Below are 26,630 nucleotides of genomic sequence, written 5' to 3'. Positions count from 1 at the left end.
AGAAAACTGCTATTGTTTTCGGTGTATTGAAATGCACTATTCACTCGGCTCTCTTTCTCCTATCAGCAACTTTGCATTTTGTTGTTTTGTTCCGCTGCACAAGGAAAAAACGTATAGCGCCTTCTCTATCTGCAACTTTGTCTTTAATGATTTCTCCTTTGAACAAATTTCTTGTTACCTTGCTACACCTTGGCTCTCTTTTTCGCCGCCTTTTGCCATCTCCCTCTCGGATTTTGCCTGCTTTCAATTTTTTATGTAATAGTTTATGAGCTGAAACAATACGCCGCTGGCTGCCTATCAGCCCTGACGCTTTCTTTGTACCCAAAAACTTCCCCAAAGAAATGAAAAAGAAAAAAAAGTATCTCATAGATACCAAGCATCCACACATGTGTGTGTGTGTGCGTGTGTGTGCCATGTTGTAGTTGTTGTCGTTTTTCGAAGGGGAATTGCAAGGTAATGGCAAGAGCTTTTCCGACATTAAATTGAATGTGCGCATGATTCTTGCAAAACGAGGCGTACAATGGGAAATTAGTTTTGTTTTTAAATAAGCTCAATATTCATTCAAGTAATGTATAGCTTTTATGGAGCATTTACAATTATATTTATTATTTACAAGCAAAATGTTTAATATTTAAAAAAGCATTTTTGATGATATAGTTTTAATTAAAAATAGCCCAATAAGATTTCATTTCTATATTGTTCTATTTAGGTTTTTTCATAAAAAAAAAGAATTAAAATGCATGACATACTGTAGTGTTCAACCCAAAAAGAGGACTTTCTTTTGCCCATGACCAGAAACTAAAAACGTTTGCCTGTAGCACCCAAGTTTTGTGTATTTTGTCAGCTCAACGTTTACTTCCAGGCAACTCCAGAAAACTGCCAAAGACATTTGGGCAAGAATCAATATTGATTTGGTTTTCCTCCCAGCAGCCCAGGGCGAAAATTTCCGAAAAAAAAGTCCAGTTTCCATATCCATTCGAAGCGTTTATGGGAAGATGTTACTTTTAGTTTTGCCGCATTTTCCTCAACTTTCCTCCTTTGTATTTGTGTGTGTCTGAGTTAGGTGAAATTTTTGTGGAGCATCCATTTGGCTTATGGGAAAGTTGGATTTGAATTGGCCAAAAGTGGCCGAGGGGCAGAGAGTGTGATCGTAATTGATGAGCAGCACAGAAGAAGAGAGGGAAAACAGGTCGTTAAATGGGAGAAAGAACAAGGAACATGCCAACTGAGGCATTTTCCCCATCTTTACAGTTTCCTTTCTTAGCCATTTTAAAGCACTGATAATCTTAAGGCAAGAGAGTAAAGTAGACCAAAAGTAACGTTTTAGTTTATTTCTAACGATTGATGGTATGTTTTAAATCTAAAATAGATTCTTTAACGTTATACAATTAAATTTTATTATAAACATGAATGAGCTCTCCATCATTACAATTCAAGTATAGATCTAATCTAAACCAATAAACCAAAAAATCAATCAATCATTTATTAAGCTGCTCAATCATTTTTACCTGGCCCATCGGCCAAGTCAGTTGATTAGGTGTCGTATCCCCTTTGGCCAAATCGCATACCTGGCCCTAATCTTGGATTTAGCCGTTTAAAATCGCTTGCAACACTCAACACACAAACATATTAGTTCAGGTTTTCGGTTGAGTAGCCACAAAAAAGCACAAACTTTTATATAAGTAGGCGGCTGTGGGCGTGGTCAATGGGCTTAGTTAAGCCAGTTGAACTACTGTAAAAACGATGGCGCCAAGTCAAAGTCGTAAACTTGAACATGACTGTAAAAAGGTTTTTATACTCTTCGTAAAAGCGTTTGAACTTTTTGGTCGGATATGGATAATCACCAGTTTAGGGAAGATAACATGTGCATAATAAATATTTTCAGGTTGGCAGTTTACTTTCCTTATTAACGCCTTGCTTGTGATATTTTTGTTTATGGAATTTAGATTTACGCTTATAAAAATATTTGCATTGTTGCGTATTTTTACATTTTATTCTTTTAAAAGTGTAAGAGTAACTTAACTTCGGCACACAAATATTAATGTCATGCTTTTACTGAATATTTAGTATCTCAGCAAATGTTAACATTGGTTTTTCATTTTTCTTGCCGACTTTTTAAGTAGGTTTATTTTTTGTGTTTCGGGATTTTGAAGACTCCGTTGCCTCACGTACCACGAAAAGTGTGCATTTTAATGATCCAAATTATGGTTACTTTATTGCGTTATTAATAACGTTTTGATTGCATCACGTACTCACGCACTGTTCCTCAGTTTTACCCTCTAGACCTTAGCAAGAAACACCAAACATAAATTCACACAGAGGAAAAAATAGAGTTGGTACATTACAAATTACTTGTACATTACAAATTATATTCATCAAATTTTTTTTATTCATTTAAATATGGTTTTAATAGTCTTTAATTTACAACAAATGTGGTTTATCTGATATAATTCCAAATTATAATCCAATATCAAAGAATATAAAATTTGCATTAGACCAAAAGTATAACGCATTTCATGAAGAGAGCCAATTCCGATTTACATTTTTATTGAAAGAATAACCGAAATAAGTTTCTGTGCAAACCAGAGACCAAGACCAAATCCAATCCGATGCCGAAATCTTGGGCTGTCAACGCTCTTCTTTGGCGCTCCGCTCACGTTTCGTTTTGCCGGCCACGTAAATGGAAATGGCATGGAAATGGGTGCAAGGTGTGTGTGCCATTGTCCACTGGGGAGGAAATCGGGGGAATTTGGGGTGTTGTATGTAGTACCAAACTCCTCCTTGGACTTCGGTTGGCTCTTGCACTCGAAGGGCATCCCAAAAAAAAAATAGCGCAAAAAAAAAAAAAAACAGCAGCAAAATAAGTTTCGTTTGCAGCTGTAGAAATCGTGCTGAGCTACAGCCTTGGGTTCCACTTCCCCACTCCACCCAGTTGTTTCTTTTCTCGGTGTCTTATCAATGTTTCATTTTTAGCTTTCGAGTGCCGTTTTCAGTTAATTTTCCGTTTCTGTTATTGAATTTTTACAACTGCCCAAAGTGGGTCAAAGATACAGATACAGACTGAGACTGAGACCAAAACCGAGGCGGAGAGGCTTCAAAAACCACCGTGGCTGCCGACATCGTCACATAATAAAGAGAGCGGCGGCGGCGGCGGTAATTTAACGTTCATTAATGTCTGGCATAATTTTCGGTACTTCTTCTTTTGCGTGCTGCGACGGCTGATGAGGAATATTAAAGCCAAGGGAGCCCCTTAAAAGCATAAGCCATGGCGACGGCAGCTGCCAAAAATGAATCGAGTGTCGAAAAGGTTTTGGGTTCTATAGGGTAAAGGCTTAAATGGTTTATAATTATATTTCTTAAACAGAAATTTACAAATAAAAGGTCTTTTCCATAACTATTATAATTTTATTGGTTTCAGGCTCATCTTTTACCACAACATTAAAAAGATATGGAAGAATTCATCATCTTAAAATAAACCATTTTCTTTTATCCAAAAGTTTAAGACATTATTTAGTTTAACAACGGTAATGAATTTTAAATAACGTTACTAAAATCATATTGAAATAATTATATAAATCTTAAAAAATATAAAATGTTGTTAAAAATTTAATTATATTCTGTATAAGGTATGAATAAGCAAAACGACAGTATATTTTGTTAAAAAATATGGTAATTATAATAAAGACAACTTTTTAAGACATTTGTAAATTAGATATTTAAAAAGTTGTATAAAAACTCAAACTCAAGCAACCGAAAAAACTTATTCTAATCTCTGGAAGGGCTTCCAATTTGCATTTATATTGCCAACCAAGACAAAGCCGGAACCGGCGTTTCTGACGTCATTGGCAAACAACCGGCTTAAAACAAAAGAGAACAAAACATAAAAGTAACCTGGGAAAATCAGACTAGAACCCATGCGATGAAAACGGGTTGGGAGAACAAGTTGGGCAAGAAGACAAGTACGGAACAAAACTTTGACTACAAGTTGCCCATCAGGGAAGGGAACAGCGATGGGAAATATAATAAATACGTATATATGTACATATAGATATCCCGTCGTGGAGGAATCCGAAGAAGTCACATGGCTCGGCACGGGGCACAAAACCTTAACAAAAACGTGCAAAAAGAAAAAGAGGTGGGTACGATGACGGGGACGGAGCAATCATTCTCAGCGTCGTTGGCAACCTTGGAAGTTATTTTCAAGGTGTGCACACGCTTCAAACGGAAGAGGTTGGTGGTAACAGTTGTTGTTCAAATACAGAGAAATATCTAAAATAAAATAACAAGAAGGGGCAGAATCAGCCCATGCACAGCATAATTTATGGGCAAACACGAGCTGAATTTGTGAAGGTAAAAAGGGAGATAACTACATGCAAAAATTCTCTTAAGACACTCGCACTTTTCTCAGGAGTTGATAAACTTTTGCGCAATATCACAAAGAGCTGGCTGTCAACCGGCCGTTAGACTATTATTTGTTGTTCATAAATATTGACAGCAATATCTCGATTCGCATGCGTTATTTTTTGTACCCCTGAACAAAAAGTTTTGAGATATATGGCTTGGTTTATTCAGCGATATAATAAAATATTCGCCTATCTGTTGATGAACAAATAATAATAAAACGTTATGTTTTAATGTTATTGGGTTAAACTTTTTTTATTCCTTTTTTTATATCACAACGGAGTACCATTTTTAAAAATTAATATTTTAATATTCAACTTTTGGAAAGGGTACTTTCAGCTTCAAATTTGACAGCTTTTGTTTCTCCTTTATTTTATTCAAATGGTTTTCATTTTATTCTAGCGAGTACACAAATATTTATTTGGTTTTTTTTCACGTTCTTCGCTTTTATACCGCTGTTTTTTTTTTTTTCGCATTTTTTTTCCAACTTTTTTTATTGTTTTAACGAACTCAGGTTGTTTTGACCATGAACCCATCATAAGTTTCAAATGGCTCACGCTTTTATTTCATTTCATTTTATTATTTTTTCCTTCTGTGAGTTTGGGGCAATGTTTGCGATAGAATGTGTTTTGGGGCTGTGGCGGCTCCTCTTCGTATTACCGAGTGAGTGGGTTCGCTTATTTTTGCCTTGTTTATTTAAATGGGCGGACTATTTGAACTTATTTGACTTCGTTTTCACTCCGTCTTCTTTGCCCGGGGTTCCACTTACTCCAAAACGTATTCTTGGGCATATAAATTTGTCATAATTTCGTTGGTTAGACGGCATAATTAACAGGCTCTCTGGCTATTGACCGAGCCAACATTTCGTGACTGTATCTGTATCCCGAGTATGTGTATCTGCGTATCTCTGTGCCGGCGGTGCGTGTATTTGCTTAGTAATTATAGACGTTAGAAGTCGCATATATAGGTGTTTGACTTGTCCGGGGCATTAAACGTGCCAACGAGTCGAATTTCTCAAGGTTTAGGGCGTTTGTATTCCAATGGCCCCGAGGCTTAGTAGTGGCGGCTTTTTTAATTCTTTTTTGTTTGCTGCAGGCCAAGATACAACAAAGAAAAAGATTGCCTCTGATGGCCATTAATTTTGAATAAGTTTGAAATTGGCGGACGAAAAGAAAGGGACCAGAAGTTTTTTGCGGGGGAATTGAAATTGTCGAAATTTGCATAATTTGTATGCCTAAATGTCGGTTTAAATTCGAATTAGGCATAAGAGCCCAGGGCAATATTTGTATTATATGTACCAAGAATGTTGTTTATGTTTTCCCTAATAAATAAAGTTAAATAGAAATAATTTTTGTTAATTTAATACAACTTTCCTTTCGCAAACCTACATTTTCCATGATTTATTTTCTTTTATTTCTTTCCCATGCTTACCCAACTTAAAGCCTTTTATATAATAACCCATCACTCATAGATCAGATCATCTGCTTAACCCCATTTACTTACACCGACGCGGGTAAAGTCAATTGTCAACATAAATGTCATCGGATGATAAACATACCTGGAACGACAAGAGTTAAAGGTTTACAACCGATTAATAAAGGTTCAAATAGGATGGGGGAAATCGCGACATGTAAGGGAATATTAAACAACATAAATAACATATTGTACAATGAGTCTCAACAGTTTTGCAGCCTTAGCTTGATAAAGATCGCATTGTGCATTGTTTTGTTTTGCTTCTTTTTTTTTGTCGTATACACAAAAGACAGAAGATCCCTGGATGACATGCACCACCATAACCACCGTGAAGTCAATTGAAGTTGCACACACACAATGGCATCTGCGAAGGAAGCGAAATTAAATAAAAGCGCAGACATCGACGACGGCTGCAAAAAGCAGATCAACATAAAATGAAAATAAATCAAAAAATGCTGCGTTTTTTCTTTTAATTTGTGTTTGTGTTTTTGTTTTTGCATAAAGGGAACGGGAACAGCAACGACATACAACAAATACGAAAAAAAAAGTCAGTTGCTTGGTCCGCTGGCTGCTGATGCCGAATGAAACTTTTCACCATTTTGCATAACAATTTGTATCTTTCAGTGGAGCGCGTTAAAGTCATACGGCAAAAACGGAGTCAAGGGTCCAACTTTTACTCGTTGCTCAACATTAAATTTTTGCAAGAGGACAGACAGAGAAAAACCATAAAAAGGGATTGTGATGCGGCAGGGAGGGGGTTATTCGATAAGGGGCAACCCTGAGTTTGCAAATCCCCTCTGAACTTCCCTCTTTTTGGAGTCATCTGAAGGATGACTGTGGACCCCTCGGTTCCATCGGATTGGGATGCCTGCCAAGAGTCGAGGTATACCCAGATATAAAGGTTCATCCACACAAACGGTTCGTTGCGCAACTTTAGGAAAGTTGAAAGTTCAAATTAAATCAAAGCGGAACTAGAGGTGGAAATAAACTAATTTTATATGTATCGGAATGCTATGAATTTAGCTTAAAATAATTAATTTAAATTTATTACAGCTTGTATGATCATTTTGAATGCACAGTATTATTATAGCTATTCGATGAAATTTTTTATATAATTTAAAATATTTGACTAATTAATACTCAAATATATTATAAAAAAAATGTGTAACAATTTGAAATATATATTTACAGCTTTGAACCACACTGTAAATGCTAAATAATGTGTGGAAAAGGCGTAACGCTCCGGAATTAACTCAAACTGTCGACAGACCCGCAAACGAAGCATTTGGTCAAAGGGGGAAAAGAACTGGATAAGGAGTCCAAAAAATGGGCATTAAGGGGTTCCGACAGAAGGAGATTCCCGGTTGCTGGCACTCGAGTTTCAATTTAAATGCAACTGACATTAAATTTACTACTTTGCCACACTACACGCCACAACGACTACTACTGTGAGAGATGTGTCTGCCAGAAGAAAGAGACACCACAACAGCAGCAGAAAGAGAGGACAACACAAATAGAGGGAGCTGGAGAACAGGATTTGTGTTTGCCGACGGTTGTTCCACTTCCCTTCTCTTTCTCACCAGCACACAGCAAACAATTATTTAATATTTTTCATAAAATATATTTTAAATTTTAATACATATTTTATATCTTTAAATAATTAACGAAATACTTTTAAACTCTGTTTATTTCCTGAAAAATGTTTACTTTTAGTCTAAAACTTTTCTTAAACAAAAGATCTTCCTTTTTTCGCTGTGCATTCAGGCGTTTGCTCCGTGAGTTTTGCAACTAAAGTTGAGTCTTTGGGTGCGGTAAATTGGGAGAAGGGAGAACTGTGAGGGGGTGTGCCTGCACAGACTTTGTTGCTGTGTGTCTGTTAAATAAATTTAATGAACTAGCGCAACCATAAAGCTTAACTTATCAAGAATGCCAAGCTGCAGGGGAAAGACTCCAACTGAAGTCGAAAAAACGAAACGAACCGAAGTAAAAACGCAAAAAAGGGGGCAAAACTTTAACATATTGCACAGTGGCAATTCCAATTTATCGATGGGCTTTAATGGGAAATGCTTAAGCTTTGTTTTGTGAAACAAAAAAGGTAAATGATATTTATAGTGAATATATTTATCCAACTTTAGCTCCTTTTTTCGTAATTGACTTAACAATGTATAAAACGATATGAATTGGGGTAAATCGACTATTTTTCGATCCAAGTTAAATTTAAGAAAATGAATTTTCCACGAAAAAGGTAATGACACATTCCAATTTCCAAGCCATTTTAAGTATCACCATTTTCAATAATACTAAAATAATTAAATAATTCCTTTCTCTTTCACAACGCTTCAAAATGGTTGATACAATTTTCCCAATTTAAATACTTTACGGTTTTATATATATGGTTTTAGAGCCACTGTTCGGCTTTCGGCATTACAAACACACATAAACGCAAACAACCGACACTTTATGGTTAAACTCATTTGACTTGTTGTCCAATTGTGCAATAAACTAACAACGACAAATAATTGTAGAAAATGCAAATTTTAGGCAAAATCGCAACACAAAATAACTATGCAATGCAAAGAAGTCTAGAAAAACCTGCGGGAAATATTGCGTGAGTCAGAATAAGTGCAGTGAACTAAACTATGCAAATGTGGTCTAGTAATAAAATAATGAAAATCTTGGAATTCTAATTAATAATTTAAAGCTTAGTCATTAAATCTGGTTTTTAATTTTTGTTAGTCCCTTTGAATGATTTATCATTATCCAAAAAAAAACAAATGTCCCAATTCCATTTGTCTGGTATTTGTCCCTTTTATTTCTCGAGAGGGAAACGTCTGGCCAGACCAGACGCCTTCAATTGTTAATCCATTCATTGGCGAGTGGGTGTCAGTTTGCAGTCAGTTTGAACTTTTCAAATGGAATTTTAAACAAATGAAATCAGCGCCACACTGCAACAGCCACAAAAGATAAAGACAAGACAAGATAAAGACAAGACTCTGAGTCTGAGGCAATTGAGATGAGAATTGGTTGACAAGACGGCAGCAAAAGCAAAAACAACAGAAGAGAAACACAACTGTCATTTGTTATTGTCTTTGTTCGTCACTTTGTTAGTCTGCTGCACACTCCACTTTAGATTGCAGTTTTGTTGCTGCCAGTGCACTTGGAGAAATAATAGCAACAAAGTACTAGTGTAAGTTACGGTAGCTATGTGACCAAAAAGAGAAAGTTAGTGAAAAGTACCAAAATGTTTCTTTAAGTTTATTAAGAACAAGTGTTCCATATGATTATTATTATTATATTTTGTTATACTTTACAAATTATTTCCTAACAGATAAACATAATAATAATAAGCTTTTATTTAACTGTTGGAAGTTCTGTCTCATAAATTAACCGAAAAAGACAAACCTAATTTTTAAATTCGTAAAATCAGTTTTAACATATTTTAATCACAAATTTCGTTGCCAAAAAGTTTTTAAAATATTTTTTTGAGTGATTTTTTCCCCAAGCAGGTAGCACCCACATTAGTTGGCTCAATAGTTTTGAAGCTGATTTCGTTGCCGTTGGACTTTATGATTTCCATTCATTTAGCGGCAAACAGGAAGAGAAAGTAATGCATTGCAGCGGCTTCAACTGCGTCGCAGTCTCTGAATTCGACTGTGACTTGGACTTGGAGACTCCGGGGCGCTCTCACTTCATAAATTTACCAGGCAAGGTGTCAAGTCAATGCCAAAGAGCCCGAGCTGAGGACGCAGCTGAATCGGAATCGGAATCCGAAGCTGTAGCTGAAGTTGGAGTTGGAGTTTCGGTTTGGGTTTTAAGTTTTGAGTTTTGAGCTGAGACATCGCCAGTTGCTGGCCGCCAAGTGAATGACAGTTGCCACCTTGAAAACGGCTGCCGTTGGTTTTTGTTATTTTTATAGCTGCTGCTGTTATCGAGGCTGCCGCTGCTGCTGCTGCCGTTTCTGGTGCTTCTGCGGCAGCTGTCGTCGGACCATCGTGAAGCTTTCATTTAACCAACTCATGGGGTGAACGAGTAAGGCGCTACACAGCAAAACACATTCACACTTAGTCTTAGCAAACCTAAATAAAACTATAATTGTATTTAATATTATAAAACTTTTTTAAAGTTATTTTAAATTTAAAAATAATTCATTTCCAAACCAAATTCAATTCCCTCTAATTTATTTTGAATAACATGTCGTATACGTATTATAAAACTCTCTTAAAACATGGCGCGTAAATTTCGTGTCACGCTTCCACCTCCAAATGAATCATACACCAGTAGTTTATGATGTTTCTTTTTGTTTTGGCTCCGCTGCTTTGCCTTCGCCGTGTGTGTTTGAAAGCAAATTTCATTTCATTTCATTTCTTCATTTGATTTCATTTCGCCGGCTGCCACACCAGACCATCAACTCCCCCCGTCGCAGATACTTTCCTTTACTTTCATTGGAGTGAAAGATACTCGAAAGATACTGCTCCCACTCTTTCGCTGACTCTCTGGAAAGATGGAAGAGTGCTCTTCGCGCCGTTGGACGTTTTCATTTTTAGTGAAAAGGACCAATTTCAATTTCACATCGGCTCGCTTTCAAATATGTATCCACGAGATGCTGTGTAGTTAATTATATGTGCATGGCTATCTGGCAGCTGCATTCACTCGCCGCTCATTTGTAAAAGTATCTTATAGATATAAACAGGAAGTGAAATGAGTTCCATTGGCGGTGGATGCTGCTTTTTTTCCAAGCTTTTTGTTGTATTTCATTTTAGTTTTCTGATCAAAAATTAACTTTTACTTGCAATACGATTTTATTTTCTCTGTGCAGATTAGTGGAGTTTTTTCAAATTGCACTTTTCCATGGGTTTTCGCTTATTCACGGGTGGGCGTTTGGCCGTTTGGCTGAAAAGCGCTGGGAGAAAGGCTCGGTTTAATAGCTTCATTGTGAGTTGAGTGGATGAATGAGAAAAAGTCGACAAATTAAATGGCCCGATGAGTCCAAAACGTATTGGGATTTAATAATCAGCTGATTTTAGTGTAGCGGCTTAAGCTATATTCAACATCATAACAAGTTACATTTTTTTCGTTTTTCGGTTTGATGACCTGGCGAATAAGGCTATTATTTCATAATCAGTTTTAATTGAAGTCATCCTCTAATATAAATTCATTTTATGTGTCTAAGTTGAATTTTAAAATTAATCCATTGTTGCTGCATAGTCTATTTATCTTTTAAACATCTTCCGTCTTTACATTACAGTCAATCCACGTATTCCTTAACTAAATATAAAAATTGCCTTCCTCTTACTACAATTTCCCCCAAACTCATTCAAAACTTCAGCTTTTCACCTGAGCACGTATAATCAGCTCCATCTGTCGCTGGGTTGGCAGCTTACAAGCTCAGTAAATACTTTCTAACAACTATCAAATATCTCAGGCCGGCAAAGTGTTAAATTCTCGACAAGCGATGCAGGTGAAGCGATAGGCGCGGTTAACAAGAATTCTCCATCTCTTTTTCTCCGAGGTGAAAGCGCCAGAGATTAGATGGCATAATTTTCACGCTTTTCCGCTAAAAACGAAGTTCCTCCCTTAGACCCACAACATTCGAAAACTGAGAACTGATTTATTATACAAATTAAAAAAGCGACCACAAAGAGGCAGGAAAAACCTTCAGTAATTAGTGAGAACTTTGCGCCGTGTCATGCAAATGAGGGGGGATGGATGAAGGGACGATAGAAAATGATGAACAAAAGATCAAAGTGGGTAGATAAATAGTAAAGAAGCGGCCCCAGATATAATGGAAGCGATTAGCAACAATAAAAAGCAGTTGATGTGCCGGGCAGGCCCAGACTCAGATTATACATATTAAAAAGCCAGAGAGCTGGAAGCGGCCATACAAGTTGAGACGACATTAAGTAGCTACAAGATACATACTCCAAACCGCAGCTCTGCTCTTGAGATACTTTCGGACACGAAGCGGAAACACACTCACACGGCCACAAAAGAATCGAGGGTCGATCAACGAGATGCGGACTGACAGACGGACGAACGGACAAGCAAAGGTGCTTGCTACTCCGGAATATATATTTATTTGGCTAAAACCAAAAAAGGTAGAGAATCAAATTCGTACTTTTGCAATAAATAAACCAAAAAACTTATTAACATAAAGTTAAAAATGCTAAAAGTACAAATCAGAAAACGTTTTTACATAAATATAAACTTTGAAATGTTCTTAAGTTCATTTGGCAAACGTTTAAAATATTAAAACTTATTTTAAAAATAATAAAAATATATATTTAACGTGTGCTGATTTTAGTCAATTTATCTGAACTTGAACTTAAAAATCTGAAAGTCTCTAGAGATTAAACTAGTTTTATTTACAATTAACTGGTTAATTCAAAGTCTCCATCAATCGAACATTGTTTCACATTCATTATCTATATTCGAGTAAACGAAGTTTGACTTTAGCTACAAAGCAGCCAAATAACCAGCTCTGGTAGATGGACATACGGACAGAATCAGAAGGCACGCCTTTGAGCGACTTAACTCTTTGGCTACATCATAAATTTTTAATGTGAAAATGTGTAGAGAGATGCAGCCACAAAAAAGACAGGCGACAGAGCAACAGCAACAACAACAAATAAAACCAGCAGTCGGGATCGCGTATCTTAAAGATACAAATTACAAGCGGTAGACATTGAGATTGAGGCCCCGGCAGCAACAAGAGCAATAAATAAATATCGCTGATATATACGGAGGTAGCATGAAAATGATTAAAAGAGCTAAAGACCATGTATCCGCTCCGTTTCATTCCGAAGTTTCGAATCAGGGCCATACAGTGAAACGCAGCGGCAACGGAACGAACATAACTTATGCAAATGTCGAGGAAAGGAAACGTAAAACGCTCGAAAAAAAAGTCGCTTAATGCATCCCAAAGTCGGGTACCAAAGGGTCTGTCATCATTTTTGTCACGCGCATTGCTATTTGAAGGCTTCTCTCTTTGCTGTCGGCTCTTCTGTCACCGAAGACTCCTCTTCTGACATGTGTCTTCTTCAGCTTCTTCATTTACTACAGCTGCTATGTTTCTTTGTTTCTCTTTGTTGCTTTGAATTGAATGCCGCCTGCCACTCGAATTCAATTTGTTAAGCGTTTAAGCGTGCCGGAACGAAACGAACAGGAATGGAACACCTAAGTGGGAACGTAGTGGTTCAAAATTTCTAGGGTTTCGGTTAAAAGTTGTAACATAACTGTAGGCTATAAACTTGAATTTCTTAGAATATCGTAATTATTGTTTAAATTATAAAACAATGTCTGGATTCGAAATACTGAGAATTAAAATTAAATCTCTAGAGATTTGAATTATCTTAAAAAGTTGAATCTTTAAAATTTATATTTTATTCAACTTTGTTTTTGGTTTGGTAAATGTTAGCACTACCACACTTCAACATATAAATAGCCCCTTGAACCACTGTTCGTTCAGACGGCGTCAGTTTTCACCGAGGCACTCATAAATCGCTTGTGCCCGTGCTCGGGCTGCTTATGTTGTTACCGCTGTAGGGCTCTCGTGGGCCGGCTGCCTCGTAAGTATCTTTCGGATTTATGCATTGTTTATGTTGAAATCCAGCGTGGTTATATCTGGTGCGGTCTGTGTGTCCGTCGTCCATTGATTTCAATTATAACCCAGTTTCATTAATGCAGTTTACTTTAACCCCTCGCACCACAAACCGTAGTGTGCTCTCTTTTTCGGCCTTTTAGCTCACTTTTTGAGGTTGGCTTGGCCCGCGGTCCGCAATCTCATTGTCAGATAATTATCACTGGGGCGGGTGTGCGTGTGTGTACTTTTGAAAACCCTGACCTGAAACGATATTTTTTTCTGTTTACTTTTGCTTAGCCACCGTGTGGACTCTTATGTGCGTGTGCTTGCGTGTTGGTGCGGTCTAGTTGTAGTTTCAACTTCCCTAGTCCAAATTTTCTGTAACTCAAATAATATTGACAAATTTTTAGGCCATCTTTGTACTTATTTTTTAACAAAACAAAAACGTAAAGTAAATAAAAAATGGGCTTTAAGACATACAAAAATATATTTTTAAATACTTCAAGAAAATAATTTCAGTTTGGTTCAACAAATTTAACAACGTTTTAGGTAACAAAATTTTTTAAATCTAGTTCTATATCCACAAAAAAATGCATAACCAATTTAATCTATTTCCACTTACTCCTCCCTTTTTAGATTGTCTAACCCATTTTGATTATGGAACATGAAAAATCCGGCAAACGCTAACATGGAAAAGTGCTCTGCTATCGAAATCGATATTTGAACAAAGGCAATTACAGATAATGGGTGAAATTGTGGGGGTTATATCGGTTTTGTGGCTGGCTCGCATATAATTACCATTAAATGCACGTGGCGCAGCTACACACACAGTATGGGGCTCCCAATATGACACTTTTATACTTTTTTCGGGATCCTGGACAAAATCCTGCAAGTTTCTCCATTTAATAATATTTTTTTACAACTGCTGTTGGGATATACTCATTTTTATATATCACCCTTTGTGTTCGGAGCGTCGACCATGAAAAGTCCAATGATAAACGAGCAACGACCAACAACAACAACCAGCTCGACGAAAATTGTACTTGATGACCTCAGATAGACACTTTCAAGGATACGACAACGTCAGAGAAGGTTGTTGTTGGTGCCGCCGCTCGCATTAACCAAGCAAAGGTTAAAGGTACCAACAACAACAACCACAACTACAACCATCAAAATTACTACCACTACGACGGGTATTACAAGGTTAGAACGTTGTTCGGCTCTCAGTTCAGTTAGCCTGTGTTTAACTTTGGGTCTCGATTTGGTTGGCTGTTACCATCGCCTAGTGGCCAATGAAATGAAATACCTACAGCAAACCCGGAGACAGACCAAGGGAATAAACGAATTAAAAAATAAAGCCCGCTAACAAAGGAGGTAGCTTTATGGGGCGAAGCGTCAATACCCTTTCAAAACAAATTATTTATGATATATAATATTTTACTCTTAATAGAACTATACACTTTTTAATCAAATTCCTTGTTCATGAAAAGATTGAATTTAAAAATAATATCGTATGTTAATAGGAAAACTCGGTAAAATTATATTTAAAAAATTAGAATTTTCAACAACTTTTTAGTTCCAAATTTTTAAATCATGTTTAAACCCTTTAATAACTTTCTAATATTATTGATTTTTATTTAATTCAATTTAATATTTAGCTGATATATGAAACATTTAATTTACATTTTTATTATAGGCATTTATACCCCTATACACCCTTTCTAAAGTAAGGGCAAAAAAAATATTGGACCGCGTAAATTACACAGAGCGAGACGGAGATGCTAGAAAGAGAGAGAGAAAGAAAGACATTGGCTAGCAACAGGCGTCTGGCAACAACAAAAATGAACGTAATAATAGTAGTAATGAAATAGAAGCGCGACTGTGGGCATGGCTATATGTAGCAGGGGGCAAGGGGAATCCCACCAAGGCAATGGTTGTATTAATCAAAGGAGGAGAGGGAAAGGGAAGGGAAACCATCTGGTGCGATTCAAGTGAATCAAATAATTATAGTTTGCAAATGGAAATTATAAAGAAGCCAAACAAGGCAAAATGAGGAGGTAAAGAGGCGGATTTGAAGAAGGAACGAACATCATTTGGGCGTTTCAACATCTAAAGATTGATATATGTATGCTAGCAAATACACTCAAAATCAACAACTATCGTTTCTCTTTTGCTAAAATAGAATTTATCGCTTTATGTAGTACTAAACTTCCTTGATATATAAACTATTCAAAACTATAAATACTGTTTATAGTTTTTAAGGAATTTATCTGAATGTTGCGTTGGAATACAATAATCAATAAAATCAATTAAATTTTTACAGAAATATGCATTTGAAATTGCCTCAAATTTGTTGAATGTTTGGCATCAACACATGTTTCCCCATTGCTCTTAGATGTGTAACCGAATTATGAAATTTGATTCGATAAACAAATGGAACGTTTCATAAATCATTAAGATCTGCTTCAAATAGTTGTCGGAAAAAAAAGCGAAGCAAAACAAAACGTAAATTTCAAAATTCCATTACCATTTACTTTTATGATATTGCATCTCGTATTCAACAAGTAAATAACGATTACCCATTTGCTTTTCGTCCTTGCTTATCATACGATTTAGGCAGAGTAGTCCCATTTCCCAAGTGCTTAATTAGGTCATTGATCGATATTTGTATATTTTCCCCTACCAACCACCTACAATTGTTTATTGAAAATACCATATTTAAAATACTCATAGCTCCGTAAGATGAATGTATATATACATCCACTTCTAGCAGGCCCAAAATGGAGACAAAAAAAATACAGAGCAGCAAAAACAGAGACGGCATCAGTTTCAGAATTAGGTCAAGTTTCGGTTTTATTGCCCCAGCACGAATATGTATGTGTGCGTTGGGGGAACTTTACTCGTCTGATTCGTTCTCCAGGGCACACCCTGGGGATGCTCTGCATGCGTGTATAATTTCCTTTGATTAAATCATAAATTATGCAAAAATACAAAGCCAGAAAATAAATGTACAACAAAAGTTTTTCGGTGCCCAAAAAGGCGGAAACTAGGTCAGAGTTTGGGGCTGGCTGCTCCAAAAACCGAAAAGCAGAAGACAACAACAGAACAGCAGCAATAGCAGAGGCACTTCCAGTGAATTCAGAGTTATTTTGTGGTTTCCAAGCTGTCTCACATGGCGTATGCGTAATATGAGCAATTTCTTTGCAACACAGCTGCCTAGGATAGATAACAAAAAATGGCGTACGGCAATCATTTAAAATTGATAAGATTCTTTATTTGAAGCTTTTCTAAAAATAGATTGTTATAAATATTAAAATGAGTTTCTTTAATAATAAAGCCCTGAAGTGATCTTTTTAAGATGAGGACGGTTAATTTATTTATTAATACGCTTTTGGATAATACAAATAAATAAAATTTAAATTTAAGCCGCAGGGTTAGTAAATACAGTTTTTTAAGAAGAAGACAGTTATTTTGTTTTTTTTATTACAGTTTAGCTATCTTAGAAGTTTTTGCTAATTTCCAGCAATGATTTATCGAACATAAGACTCGTGAATCTCCATGTATATTAAGTTGAATGAGATCCTTTTTCGACCTTTGAAAACTGCCAGAAGCGCCAGAAATGTGGCCGACTTGTCAGTTACCACTCCTGAGGCCTAAAAGGTCAAGCTGGTAGCGTCAATCAGTTGCAGCTGAGGTAGTAAAACAGAGGCGGTGGCGGTGGCAGTGGCATTTTTCAGCATTGAGAGGAGGTGAAACGACCCCCGGCAGAAGGCGAGTGGCGGGGCAATTAGCGCGCAATTGACCTACATTGGGGCAACATTAATGGTGTCAATAGTAAACGAGACTGCGACGACAACTCGCAGCCGCTCAGCTCTGCTCTGCTCAGTTGATTTCAGTTCAGTTGGTTTTTGGTATAGTTCAGCAAGCAAAACGCAAAACACAAAAAAACTGTTCAATGTTTATGCACGCACACTAAAAACTATATAGACAGAAGTAAACCAAGGGAGCCGCCGCAGCATAAATTCCAAGTGCAATCAGCGTAGGAAAACAAATTACACACTTTTCAAATTATGCCTCACCTTCGGAAAAGTCTGAAACATAATCTGCCCCGAAACGAAAACCTTGTTCAGCGAATACTTTTCGACGCAATTATTTCTGCCAGTGCCGCCTTGTGACGTCAGCTCAGCGAGGCACTAGGAAGCGATCACTTGGCTTCGAAAGAGGCAAATAGAATAGGGAAGTCATGATAGTGCTGATAGTGCATTTGCAATAGTACAATGCCCTTCAAGTGGGTTGGTGCATATCTATCAGGTACAATTTTACACTGTTGGAAGTTTTTATTTTTAATTTGCTAATGTTGCTCAACGTTGGTAAATAAAATTCAACAATATCAAAATTTACTTTAGTTTAAAACACAATTCTGAATGTCTTTTAAAATAGAAAAACAATTTTTTGGTTGTTATATTGCAAAACAACAAACTGTAAAAATGAATTTCAAGCAAGAAATATAAATCTTTCCCATTAAAAATTCAAAAATTCGTATAAAATATTTTGTTATAAATATGCCCGGCTTTAAGGTTGATTTTTATCTGTAAAAGAGGAAAATATTCAATCCCATTATGGCCTCTAAAATAAAAAGATTTTCTCGCAAGAACGAGAGTATTTACAACCAATCAAAGAATCTTGACCGAACTACAATTGAAAGCGTAGCGTTTTCTGGCGTGATGCGTGCGATATTTCTTTGGCTTTTTTTTGGCCGCTAAGAAGACAAGCCCCCCACCCTCGGCAGTGACGTCGGCAGAGCTCGCAGCAGAGCAGCAACGTCGGCTGAGCAGCGCAGCATGTAAGTTGTACACGATAAATGAGAAATGAGGTTACCTACTTTTTAAGAAGGTCAATACGACCCAAAACAAATGAGCGAGGCAACGCCAGGCAGCGACGTCGGCAGAGCCAGAGAACGGAGAGCAGAGAGTGGAAGAGAGAAAGGGGCACGCAGAGATACAGAGATGGGGAGCGAGAGAGAGAGAGAGCAAAGCTCAGTGACCATGTGAGAAGCGTCGACGTCGCTGCCAGCGAAACATACCACAAACATTACAGCAAACGTTTTCAATGAAAACAAAAGTAGTACACGCTGCCGACAACTGAGGCTGTCGTCGACGTCGACGTTAACGTCGACGCCGACAGCGACGCCACCGCCTGACGTCAGCGTAGCGCGGCAATGTAAGTCCAAAGTGTCCAAAGTTGGTGACGAATTCGGGGTAAGATTTCTGTGACCACATGCGAGGGCGACTGCGCAGCCAGCGTTGCGAGGGCGCGGCCAACGCTGTTCGGAGCAGAAAACTTGCCTGCTCTAATACCACAAAATAGTTACAGACAACTCTCTAGGTGTTACTTTGATTCAAAAAAGACATTGAGTTAAGAAATCATCAATCTACATATATAAACTTTTGAAACAAATCAAATTAATTGTTTTCAGTTAAACAGCGCTTTGAGATATATTTTTGTATTTCAGAAACTAACAATCCGTGGGGGCAAAAAAATATATACCATTTTTTCATACCTTAAAACTTAAAAAAAAAATGGAGCACATCGAATATTAGAAAACTTTGAGTTATAAACAACTTTAAATTCGTTTGATTTGGGGAAATAATTACCTATTAGTTAAAGGAAACCCTATTCAAAATAGACTAGATGCCTGATTTAGCCAGCATTTTGTAACCAAGATTTTTGGCACCTCTGCTGACACCTCCAAAGAGACCGACCGCTTGTAACGAGGCTAAATCGAAGCAGCGGCAGCGACGCGAGCAGCGACTGCGACAGAAGCAGAGGCGCTTTTGTATCGAGCACGCCGCCAACGCTTTTTTTTCAGTCAGCTGCACTTTGTCGCTACGCTGCGCTGCCGACGCTCTGCTCCGCTGCGTTGTTTTGCTTTTAGCCTCCACCTCCTTTCGACTGTGTGCATTGTTTCATCGCGATTTGTTGTAAACATTTCTGTTTGTTGTTTCGCATTCGAATGTTTGAATGCGATTGCGAATTACGGGCGAGAATGAAGTGCTGTAACTGAGTTTAGTTGCGATTGGGGCGCTTAACCAAACCCCAATTAACGGCTAGATGAATGCGACTTATTGACCTCTACAATTTCGATTTAAAGGGTGGTATATGCTTAAACAAGAGAATCTTTTTAAAACTTTCAGCCTATAAGCACCTTGTTCTTTTTAAAAATTTCATAAAACATGAATCATAATCCTTCAGTTTAAAATTATTGAAATTTGTTAAATCCGTGCGATTTTATTAGATGTCCCATTTGTTCATCATTAAACCATACAAAATATCTGAATTATTCACATGTCTCATTTTATTAGTTCTGCGGTTTGCTCAATAATTTTCATGGTCATTTAGTTTTGGTTCTATAAAGAAACGAATAATATCTAGGTATTAAATGGTCTCAAATTTTAAAATTGAAAGTGCTTTTTCTTATTCAGAGCAAAATTCCTTTCATCGCGATTGATATGTCAGGACTTGGAATCGCAAAGTCAAAAGTGTCACTGATAATGTAATGTTAAAATAGCAGCGTTGAGTTACTGACAAAATCGGGCTAAAAGCTGTTTCTGCATAAGAATCGCCTCGACCCATATTTTAATACCCTTGGTATGGTTAACCAATTAGGTTGATAGTGATAGGCCAACATAGTATGACCACAAATTTTGAATCAATAAGTTAGTTTAGTTCCCTTCCACCCACAATAGCATATGTACATACTCGAACTTTGTCAATGTGATTGTTAGCCAGTTATACATGAGGGTCAATGATTGTAGCTTCGTTGCGGGTGGATGACAACAACACCAACCCAGTAGCACACACAGATACGGGGACACACGCACACAGATGGGGTGACAACCACACAGATACACTTGAATTGTGTCATTGTTATCGGGCGCGGAATCGTGAGTTTTGTGGCATGAACATTGAAATGAAATCATGTCATCGATATAAATATAGAACAAGAATGTTTTTCGGGTTTTTTTTTCATCCTCTTTATCTATGGCAAACGACAAAGTTTGAGGGCCTCCCTGCCTGAAATTATGGATTGGCCCTATTAGGAACAACCTTCGCTCTCAGTGACCACATTGATTTCCCCACCCCATCAAACTGAAAAACCATGGGACCTTAAAAGCTCTTCAACAGGTTCAACATCCAACTCACACACTCTGTCAATCTCAGTGTCACAAAAGCGACCAACTCAAAGAACCTTGGTTACCAATTGGCATATTAAATGTGTCAAAAAAACCGGTATTGGGAAATATTTGGAAATTGTCATACTTTAGACAGTGACATTTTTTATTTAGGCCAATTATTAGAGAACTATAAATATAGAGTCTAAACAAATAAAAAAATTGTTTGGAACTCAATTAATTTAAGTCGATTGTACTAAATCGTATCCACTTAAATGTACAGTTTTGGTAAAGTTACTTTCGAAAAAATTATTGCAATGTTTTTAAAAAATAAAGTTACCACAATTTGAAACATTGTAAAAAAATATTTATAAACTCTATTGGTTTTATAAATCCTTTATGCGATACATATTATTTTTGAAGCCTTTGAGGTATAATTTGTAGAATATATTAAAAATTGTTAAGTATATTAATATTGTATTAAAGATAATAAAACGTATTCAAAGTTAGCTGACACAAGGAAGTACACATGATAATGAAAATACATAGGTACTTGCACATTTGTACTAAACATATAGCCATCTGAAATTGCCCCCATATGTTGTTACCTCAAAGGTTTTCACATTGAAATATTATCAAATGTAATTACGCAAAATCATAGACCAAAACGACCTTATCGCACAAATTGAAACAGCAACTACAATAGCAAAACGCTTTTGTAACCCATGATTACAACAAACAAACACACAGACACATTTGAAGGCAGAGGCATGTAATTGTAATTACAAATGGAAACACCTTCGCACAAAAAAGAAAAAAAACGTACAAACAACTACAAAATGCTTGCACACACTTCCTCATAGACAATTAAAAAAAATACTACCACACCAAGTCAAATAAACCGTTACAAAAACAAAACAAAAACAAAGTGGTAGGGAGATTACTATAGTGCACATGTGTGCCCTTCCTTCGCTTCCCCTCTCACTCCCTCTCGTTACGATTCACCTTCGGTCAAATGAATTAAAATGAATTAGCACGAGGCTTGCATACTTGCTCTCGCTCTCAACCTTTTTCTTCCTCTTCCTTTTCCTCTCTTATCGGCTCTCTCTTTCTTTCTCTGGGAGAAAGATCACTCAAAATCGTCGTCTACTTTCTCTCTATAAATAGTGGAAATCGGGCTTCCAATGCTAGAGACATTTCGAAATCCGTGAAAGTGAAGCGCACAGGGGTCATTTTTTAGTCTCCCTTACTCTGCCACCCACATTTCTTTAATGTTTAATTTATCTATTTCTTTCTATATAGAAATATATCGAAAGGTTCGAAATTACAATTAAGCCATACAAAAATTGATATTAACAGGATTTTCTCACGGAAAATAGTAAAACAAAAACCAAACTAATATTTCACCCCTTATTTTTATTTTAATTTTTTAGCTGGATATATTTGTTTTAGATATTTCAATACCAATTGAAAAGTTCCCACATCCATATATATTTTTATACATCCAATTTAAGACATGGTATCTGACTGAAAATTACAAATTGTTTAAAATAAAAGATCATCATATAATAGTTTGCTGGTTTTTTTCCCATATTTTTCTCGTATTTCATACCACTTTATGAAAGCGAGGGGTCAGGCGATATTTATCTGCCATATGGTTTGCACTTGACTATAACGGTAATTACATCTAGGCACGGCATTGCCCCTGAATTTTAATGCAATGCACACACACGACCGCATCAAATGTTGCACATTTCGTTTGATTGTTTCCTCGATTTCGCGCATTCGCCTTGCTTTTTGTTATTGTTGACGTATTTTTCATAGCTTAACGGTAATCACTATTTGCGACGACATTGAATTTTCGTTACTAGCGTAGGCAACACTAATTGATCCGCGAAAATTGTCAAATCCTGAGGCAGATTTTACATTGGAATAGTGGATTTCCTTAACAGTTCCTGGCAAGTTCAGGGACTATATAAATAGATTAGTTTGGGTATTTAAAATGATCTTTATAAAACTAAAAAGTCTCAACTAAATATTTTATGAGTAAAAGCCTTAAACAGGTTCAGTATTATATCTCAAGATAACTTTCAAAAAATTTACTTCGAAACAATAATTATCTTATTTAAAAGTTTTATTTTAAAAGTGTTACCTCTGCCTTGCGATATGAAAAATACGACATAAATTACCCTAAGGTTTTATCTTATTTTCTGATAAGATAATGAAATAAAAAAATACTACATTTTGACATGATCTTATCTAAAGTATATGGCTGTCAACTGTTAGAGATTCTTACTGCAAATATATTATATATAAGGCAAAAACTAAATTTCTTGCTCTTAAGTTTATTATTGTTTTTAAAGGTAATATGAAGGACGACAATTTCATACAAAATACATAGATTGAGATTCTTACCTGGCTAGAGCCATTCTAACATGAGATAGCCCTCCAAGAGGCAACGCCAGGGTATCCACCTTGAAGGATTTTCTTCAACAACTTTCCACTCGGAACTCAAATAGAAAATCAAAACGTTTGCTTTGATTTTTCCAACTTGCTTATTTTTGTATTTCTTGATTTATTAAATTACTAGTATTCCTTGTATTTGGCACTAAATGGAATATCTTTTAAGAGGTCTTAATTACTTGTTAGCACATCAACGTCATCTTGATTTAAATCTAGGTAATTTAAAAAAGGAATTAGTTAGGCTTTGGACATTTTTAAATTTATTTCAAGTGACATTCTTAAGGTTTTGGAATTTCAAAAACAACGACAGCACGCCCCGAAATATGCTAGCTTATTTATCAAAAATCTTTGCGAACAAAGAAAAACCAGATAAGCTTAAATAAAAAGAATACTGAGAAATAGCACATCAATTTTATCACATTCAATTGTGAGACGGACGTGTGTGACCATATAATAACCAAGTTCGGTACAACCCGTCGCATACGTGATATTTGTACGCGAAATTATCAAAAAAGCCAAACAAAAATCGCGACTCTTTTCTCACTCACACACCCAAAGAGAAGGGTGAAAAAACCAGCGTGCAATGTTCAATGCCAAATCAAAATAAAAATAAATCCAACAACAAAAGATACTGAAACAACATCGAAAAAAAAGTGATTCAAGTTATCAGCAGAATTTAGTATGATAAGCTAAATTAAACAAAGACTTTTGGTGGTTCTCTTTCTCTCTCTTTCACTCATAGGAGGGTGCATATGTTTCTTTTTAGACATTTGCACATGGCTTGCCGGCATTAAAAACGCTCAGCCTCGGCCAAAAAGTAATGAAATCAATAAATACGAAATGCGAAACAAGAAGCGAAGAGCAGAAACGCTTCCGCAACTGGCCGGCAAAATAAATCAGTTCAAAAACAGCTTTGGAGGTCACCACTGACGCCTCAGTTGTGACTAGAAGAAGAAACCTCCTAGAATAAGAATCCAAAAATCTACAGTGAGAAAAAAAGCTAACCAATATAAGAGCAAACATGACGGATGGAGAAACTAAAATGAAAAAACTAAAACAAAAACAAAAACTACAAACTAAATTCCATTCCATAGTCATGAGCATACAAGGTTCTTCCTATATCACTCGATTCCACTTTTATACATACAAAAAACAAACTAGAAAAAACAAAAAAAAAGCTCTTAACCTGCGCATTGAAAAAGCTACAATTGTCTTTGCAAACACAGAAAAAGCTGCGCCGGCGTTTGCACGCTGACCTCAACTGCTTATTTACCGCGAGTTGGCTACCAAATTGAGGAAGATGGAGCGAGAGGGCGAGCAAAGTTCTCTCATTTATAAACAATAAACAAAAATATTGGACAGGGGGCAGCACATGTTTTTAATTGAACTGCCAGAAAAAAGCTTTATTCGAGTCGAAACATGTGTAGCAAACCAAAGCTAGCCTACTCTTTCTACGCTTTTAAAATTTTCAATGCTATTTAGGTTTTTTTACACTTTTTCTGTCCATCTGGCAACGCTGTTCGCAAAGCTCGTTTGTTAAACAAATACAAATTAATTTAAATTTAATCAAATTCGAATTCCGCTTTATAAACATGTGATTTGCGTCACACACAGCAAAAGAAAGAGAGAATGGGCTACACTGGGCTAGAAAAAGAGGGGGCGCGATTGTGTGAGAGAGAAAGAGAGAGAGCCCAGTGCCGGGTGTTCCAAAGCCGACTCTACCCAAAGATATAGAAAAAGTTGTCTTGCTTTCAGCTTCTTTTTTCGCTTTATTCTCGAGTGTCAAGCTGGAGGTTGGGTTTATTTCCATATAGCTGTGTATATAGCCTAAAACATTTCGAAGGGCGTTAGATTGAGGAAGTTGTTAAGACAAGTCGTCGTCATTGTTGATTTTGCCAAAGCTCTTTAGTCATTCACTTTATGTGTTTAATTGCGCGTGTTTTTGAACTCCAAAGACTTTAAGAAAAAGTTTTAGTCTACGACTTTTTCATTAAGGTCACCCGTTTGAAACTGCTCGATGTTAAAAAAAACTGCGGTTTTTTGGCAACTAACAAAATTCTACACGCACTTTGAGTACACCTTCATCATTTACCGTTGCGAATTATGGGTGTTAAATGGGAAAATCGGTTAGCAACACACACGGAGGGCCGTTGTGAATTTTTTCCGTGAAAATCACACACAAACTACTACTCGCTACGCGCAGCAGCTGACGAATGAAGAGCTTTTTTCTTAATATATATTTTTTGTTTTGCTTCAGCTTGTGTGTTTGTTTTGCTTTTGCCGACGATAAGCTTTATCTTGGCAAAGAGAGAGAACCAGAGCTTTGAGAAAAGCATTTTCGGAGAGCAGACAAACCATAGATTTTTAGTTCTCAAAAAATAACTACAGCAATTTAAACATAATGTGAAGTTATTTAAAAATATTAAAATTAGAATAGCATATTCAAGTTTAAAAGATTTCATGGTCATAACTAGTCGCAGTACAAGAAACTACTAATAGAAGTTCTCGAAAAGTAAAAAATATTTCCTATTTTATTGTTAGTATACAATTTATATCATTGCATACTTCTAGACATCTCGAAAAGTGATTTCGTATTAAACTTATTTGCCAATCAGGAAAATTTTAAACTTTTAAATAAAAAACGCAAAATGTATTGAGTCCTGGCGGTTACTCAGTATGTATTTTAGAAAATGTAAACTATAGTATTCGGAGGTATAAAATAAGACTAATTTTAATAAAACCACCACTTAAGGATTAGGGTCACTTCACAATGTGTGCAAAAGTATGCAGTAGAATTTTAAGTTCTTTCTTGTATTTAAATCTACTGCTGCATAGACACATTTAAAACTAAACTTTAAAAAAAATGGGGTAAAAATATAAAAGCGACCTATTTTTTAATATTGGTGCTAATGAGATTTAGCTAGCAAAAAGCCAAGTTGCCAACATTCTGTAGAACAAAGTCAAAAGCTCAATATTGAATGTTTGATGGCGGTGGCTGTTGACTACCAAGGCCCTTATCAAGGCTATTCATGGTGGGAGCGAGATAGCAGCTTATCGGATAAAGAGGGAGAGAAAGCTAATCCCCAAGAATTAATGACTTAATAATTGGAGCTGGCTCTGTTCAATTGAAGTCTTATGTTTTGCCACGCACCGCTCAAGTACTCCCAACTTAATTGCAGAGATCTTGTAAAGAAACTCACCTTGTTTATGTTATTACTGCGGTTCCTTCCTGTAATTTACAAACCGATGCCAAACAAGTAAAGATGTCTGCAAGAAGAGCAAAAATTCATTAGTGTTGACAATTATATTAATTAATTTAATGATACTAATTCGTTTTATTTTGCAAATAAAACAAACTCGTTTTTATCTGGTTTTGATTGGTATGCAACAGTGGCGATCAAAACAATAGCAGCAAAAAACAAAAATAAAATTAACCTTTAAATGCTTTTTTAGACCTTTGTATATATCATATGTATACCGATTGGTCATCTCAAGTGACTAACTTTAACAGATGGTTTCCAATACATTTTATAAACGACTTG

At 36.3% G+C, this 26,630-nt stretch overlaps 1 protein-coding gene across 2 annotated transcripts in view; it reads right to left on the bottom strand.

Moving 5' to 3' along the window:
- The window catches only part of LOC108139181 (protein roadkill), a 63,265-nt gene that overhangs the window by 29,653 nt on the left and 6,982 nt on the right, over window positions 1-26,630 (bottom strand). The window contains exons 1-2 of one of the 2 annotated variants that reach the window (XM_017261805.2): window positions 25,181-25,291; window positions 23,041-23,300 (exon numbers count right to left, since the gene is read on the bottom strand). In XM_017261805.2, the coding sequence (XP_017117294.1) occupies window positions 23,041-23,054 (14 nt within the window). In that variant the 5' untranslated portion in view covers window positions 23,055-23,300; window positions 25,181-25,291. Of the gene's footprint in view, window positions 1-23,040; window positions 23,301-25,180; window positions 25,292-26,288; window positions 26,356-26,630 lie in introns of those variants that run through there. The other variant, XM_017261806.2, reaches the window with a different exon arrangement.

Source organism: Drosophila elegans, unplaced genomic scaffold (genome assembly GCF_018152505.1).
Source record: "Drosophila elegans isolate 14027-0461.03 unplaced genomic scaffold, ASM1815250v1 contig_476, whole genome shotgun sequence".
NCBI classification, from domain to species: Eukaryota; Metazoa; Arthropoda; class Insecta; order Diptera; family Drosophilidae; genus Drosophila; species Drosophila elegans.
Note: the sequence above shows the minus strand (reverse complement) of the source record. Positions and strands in the feature narration are given on the sequence as shown.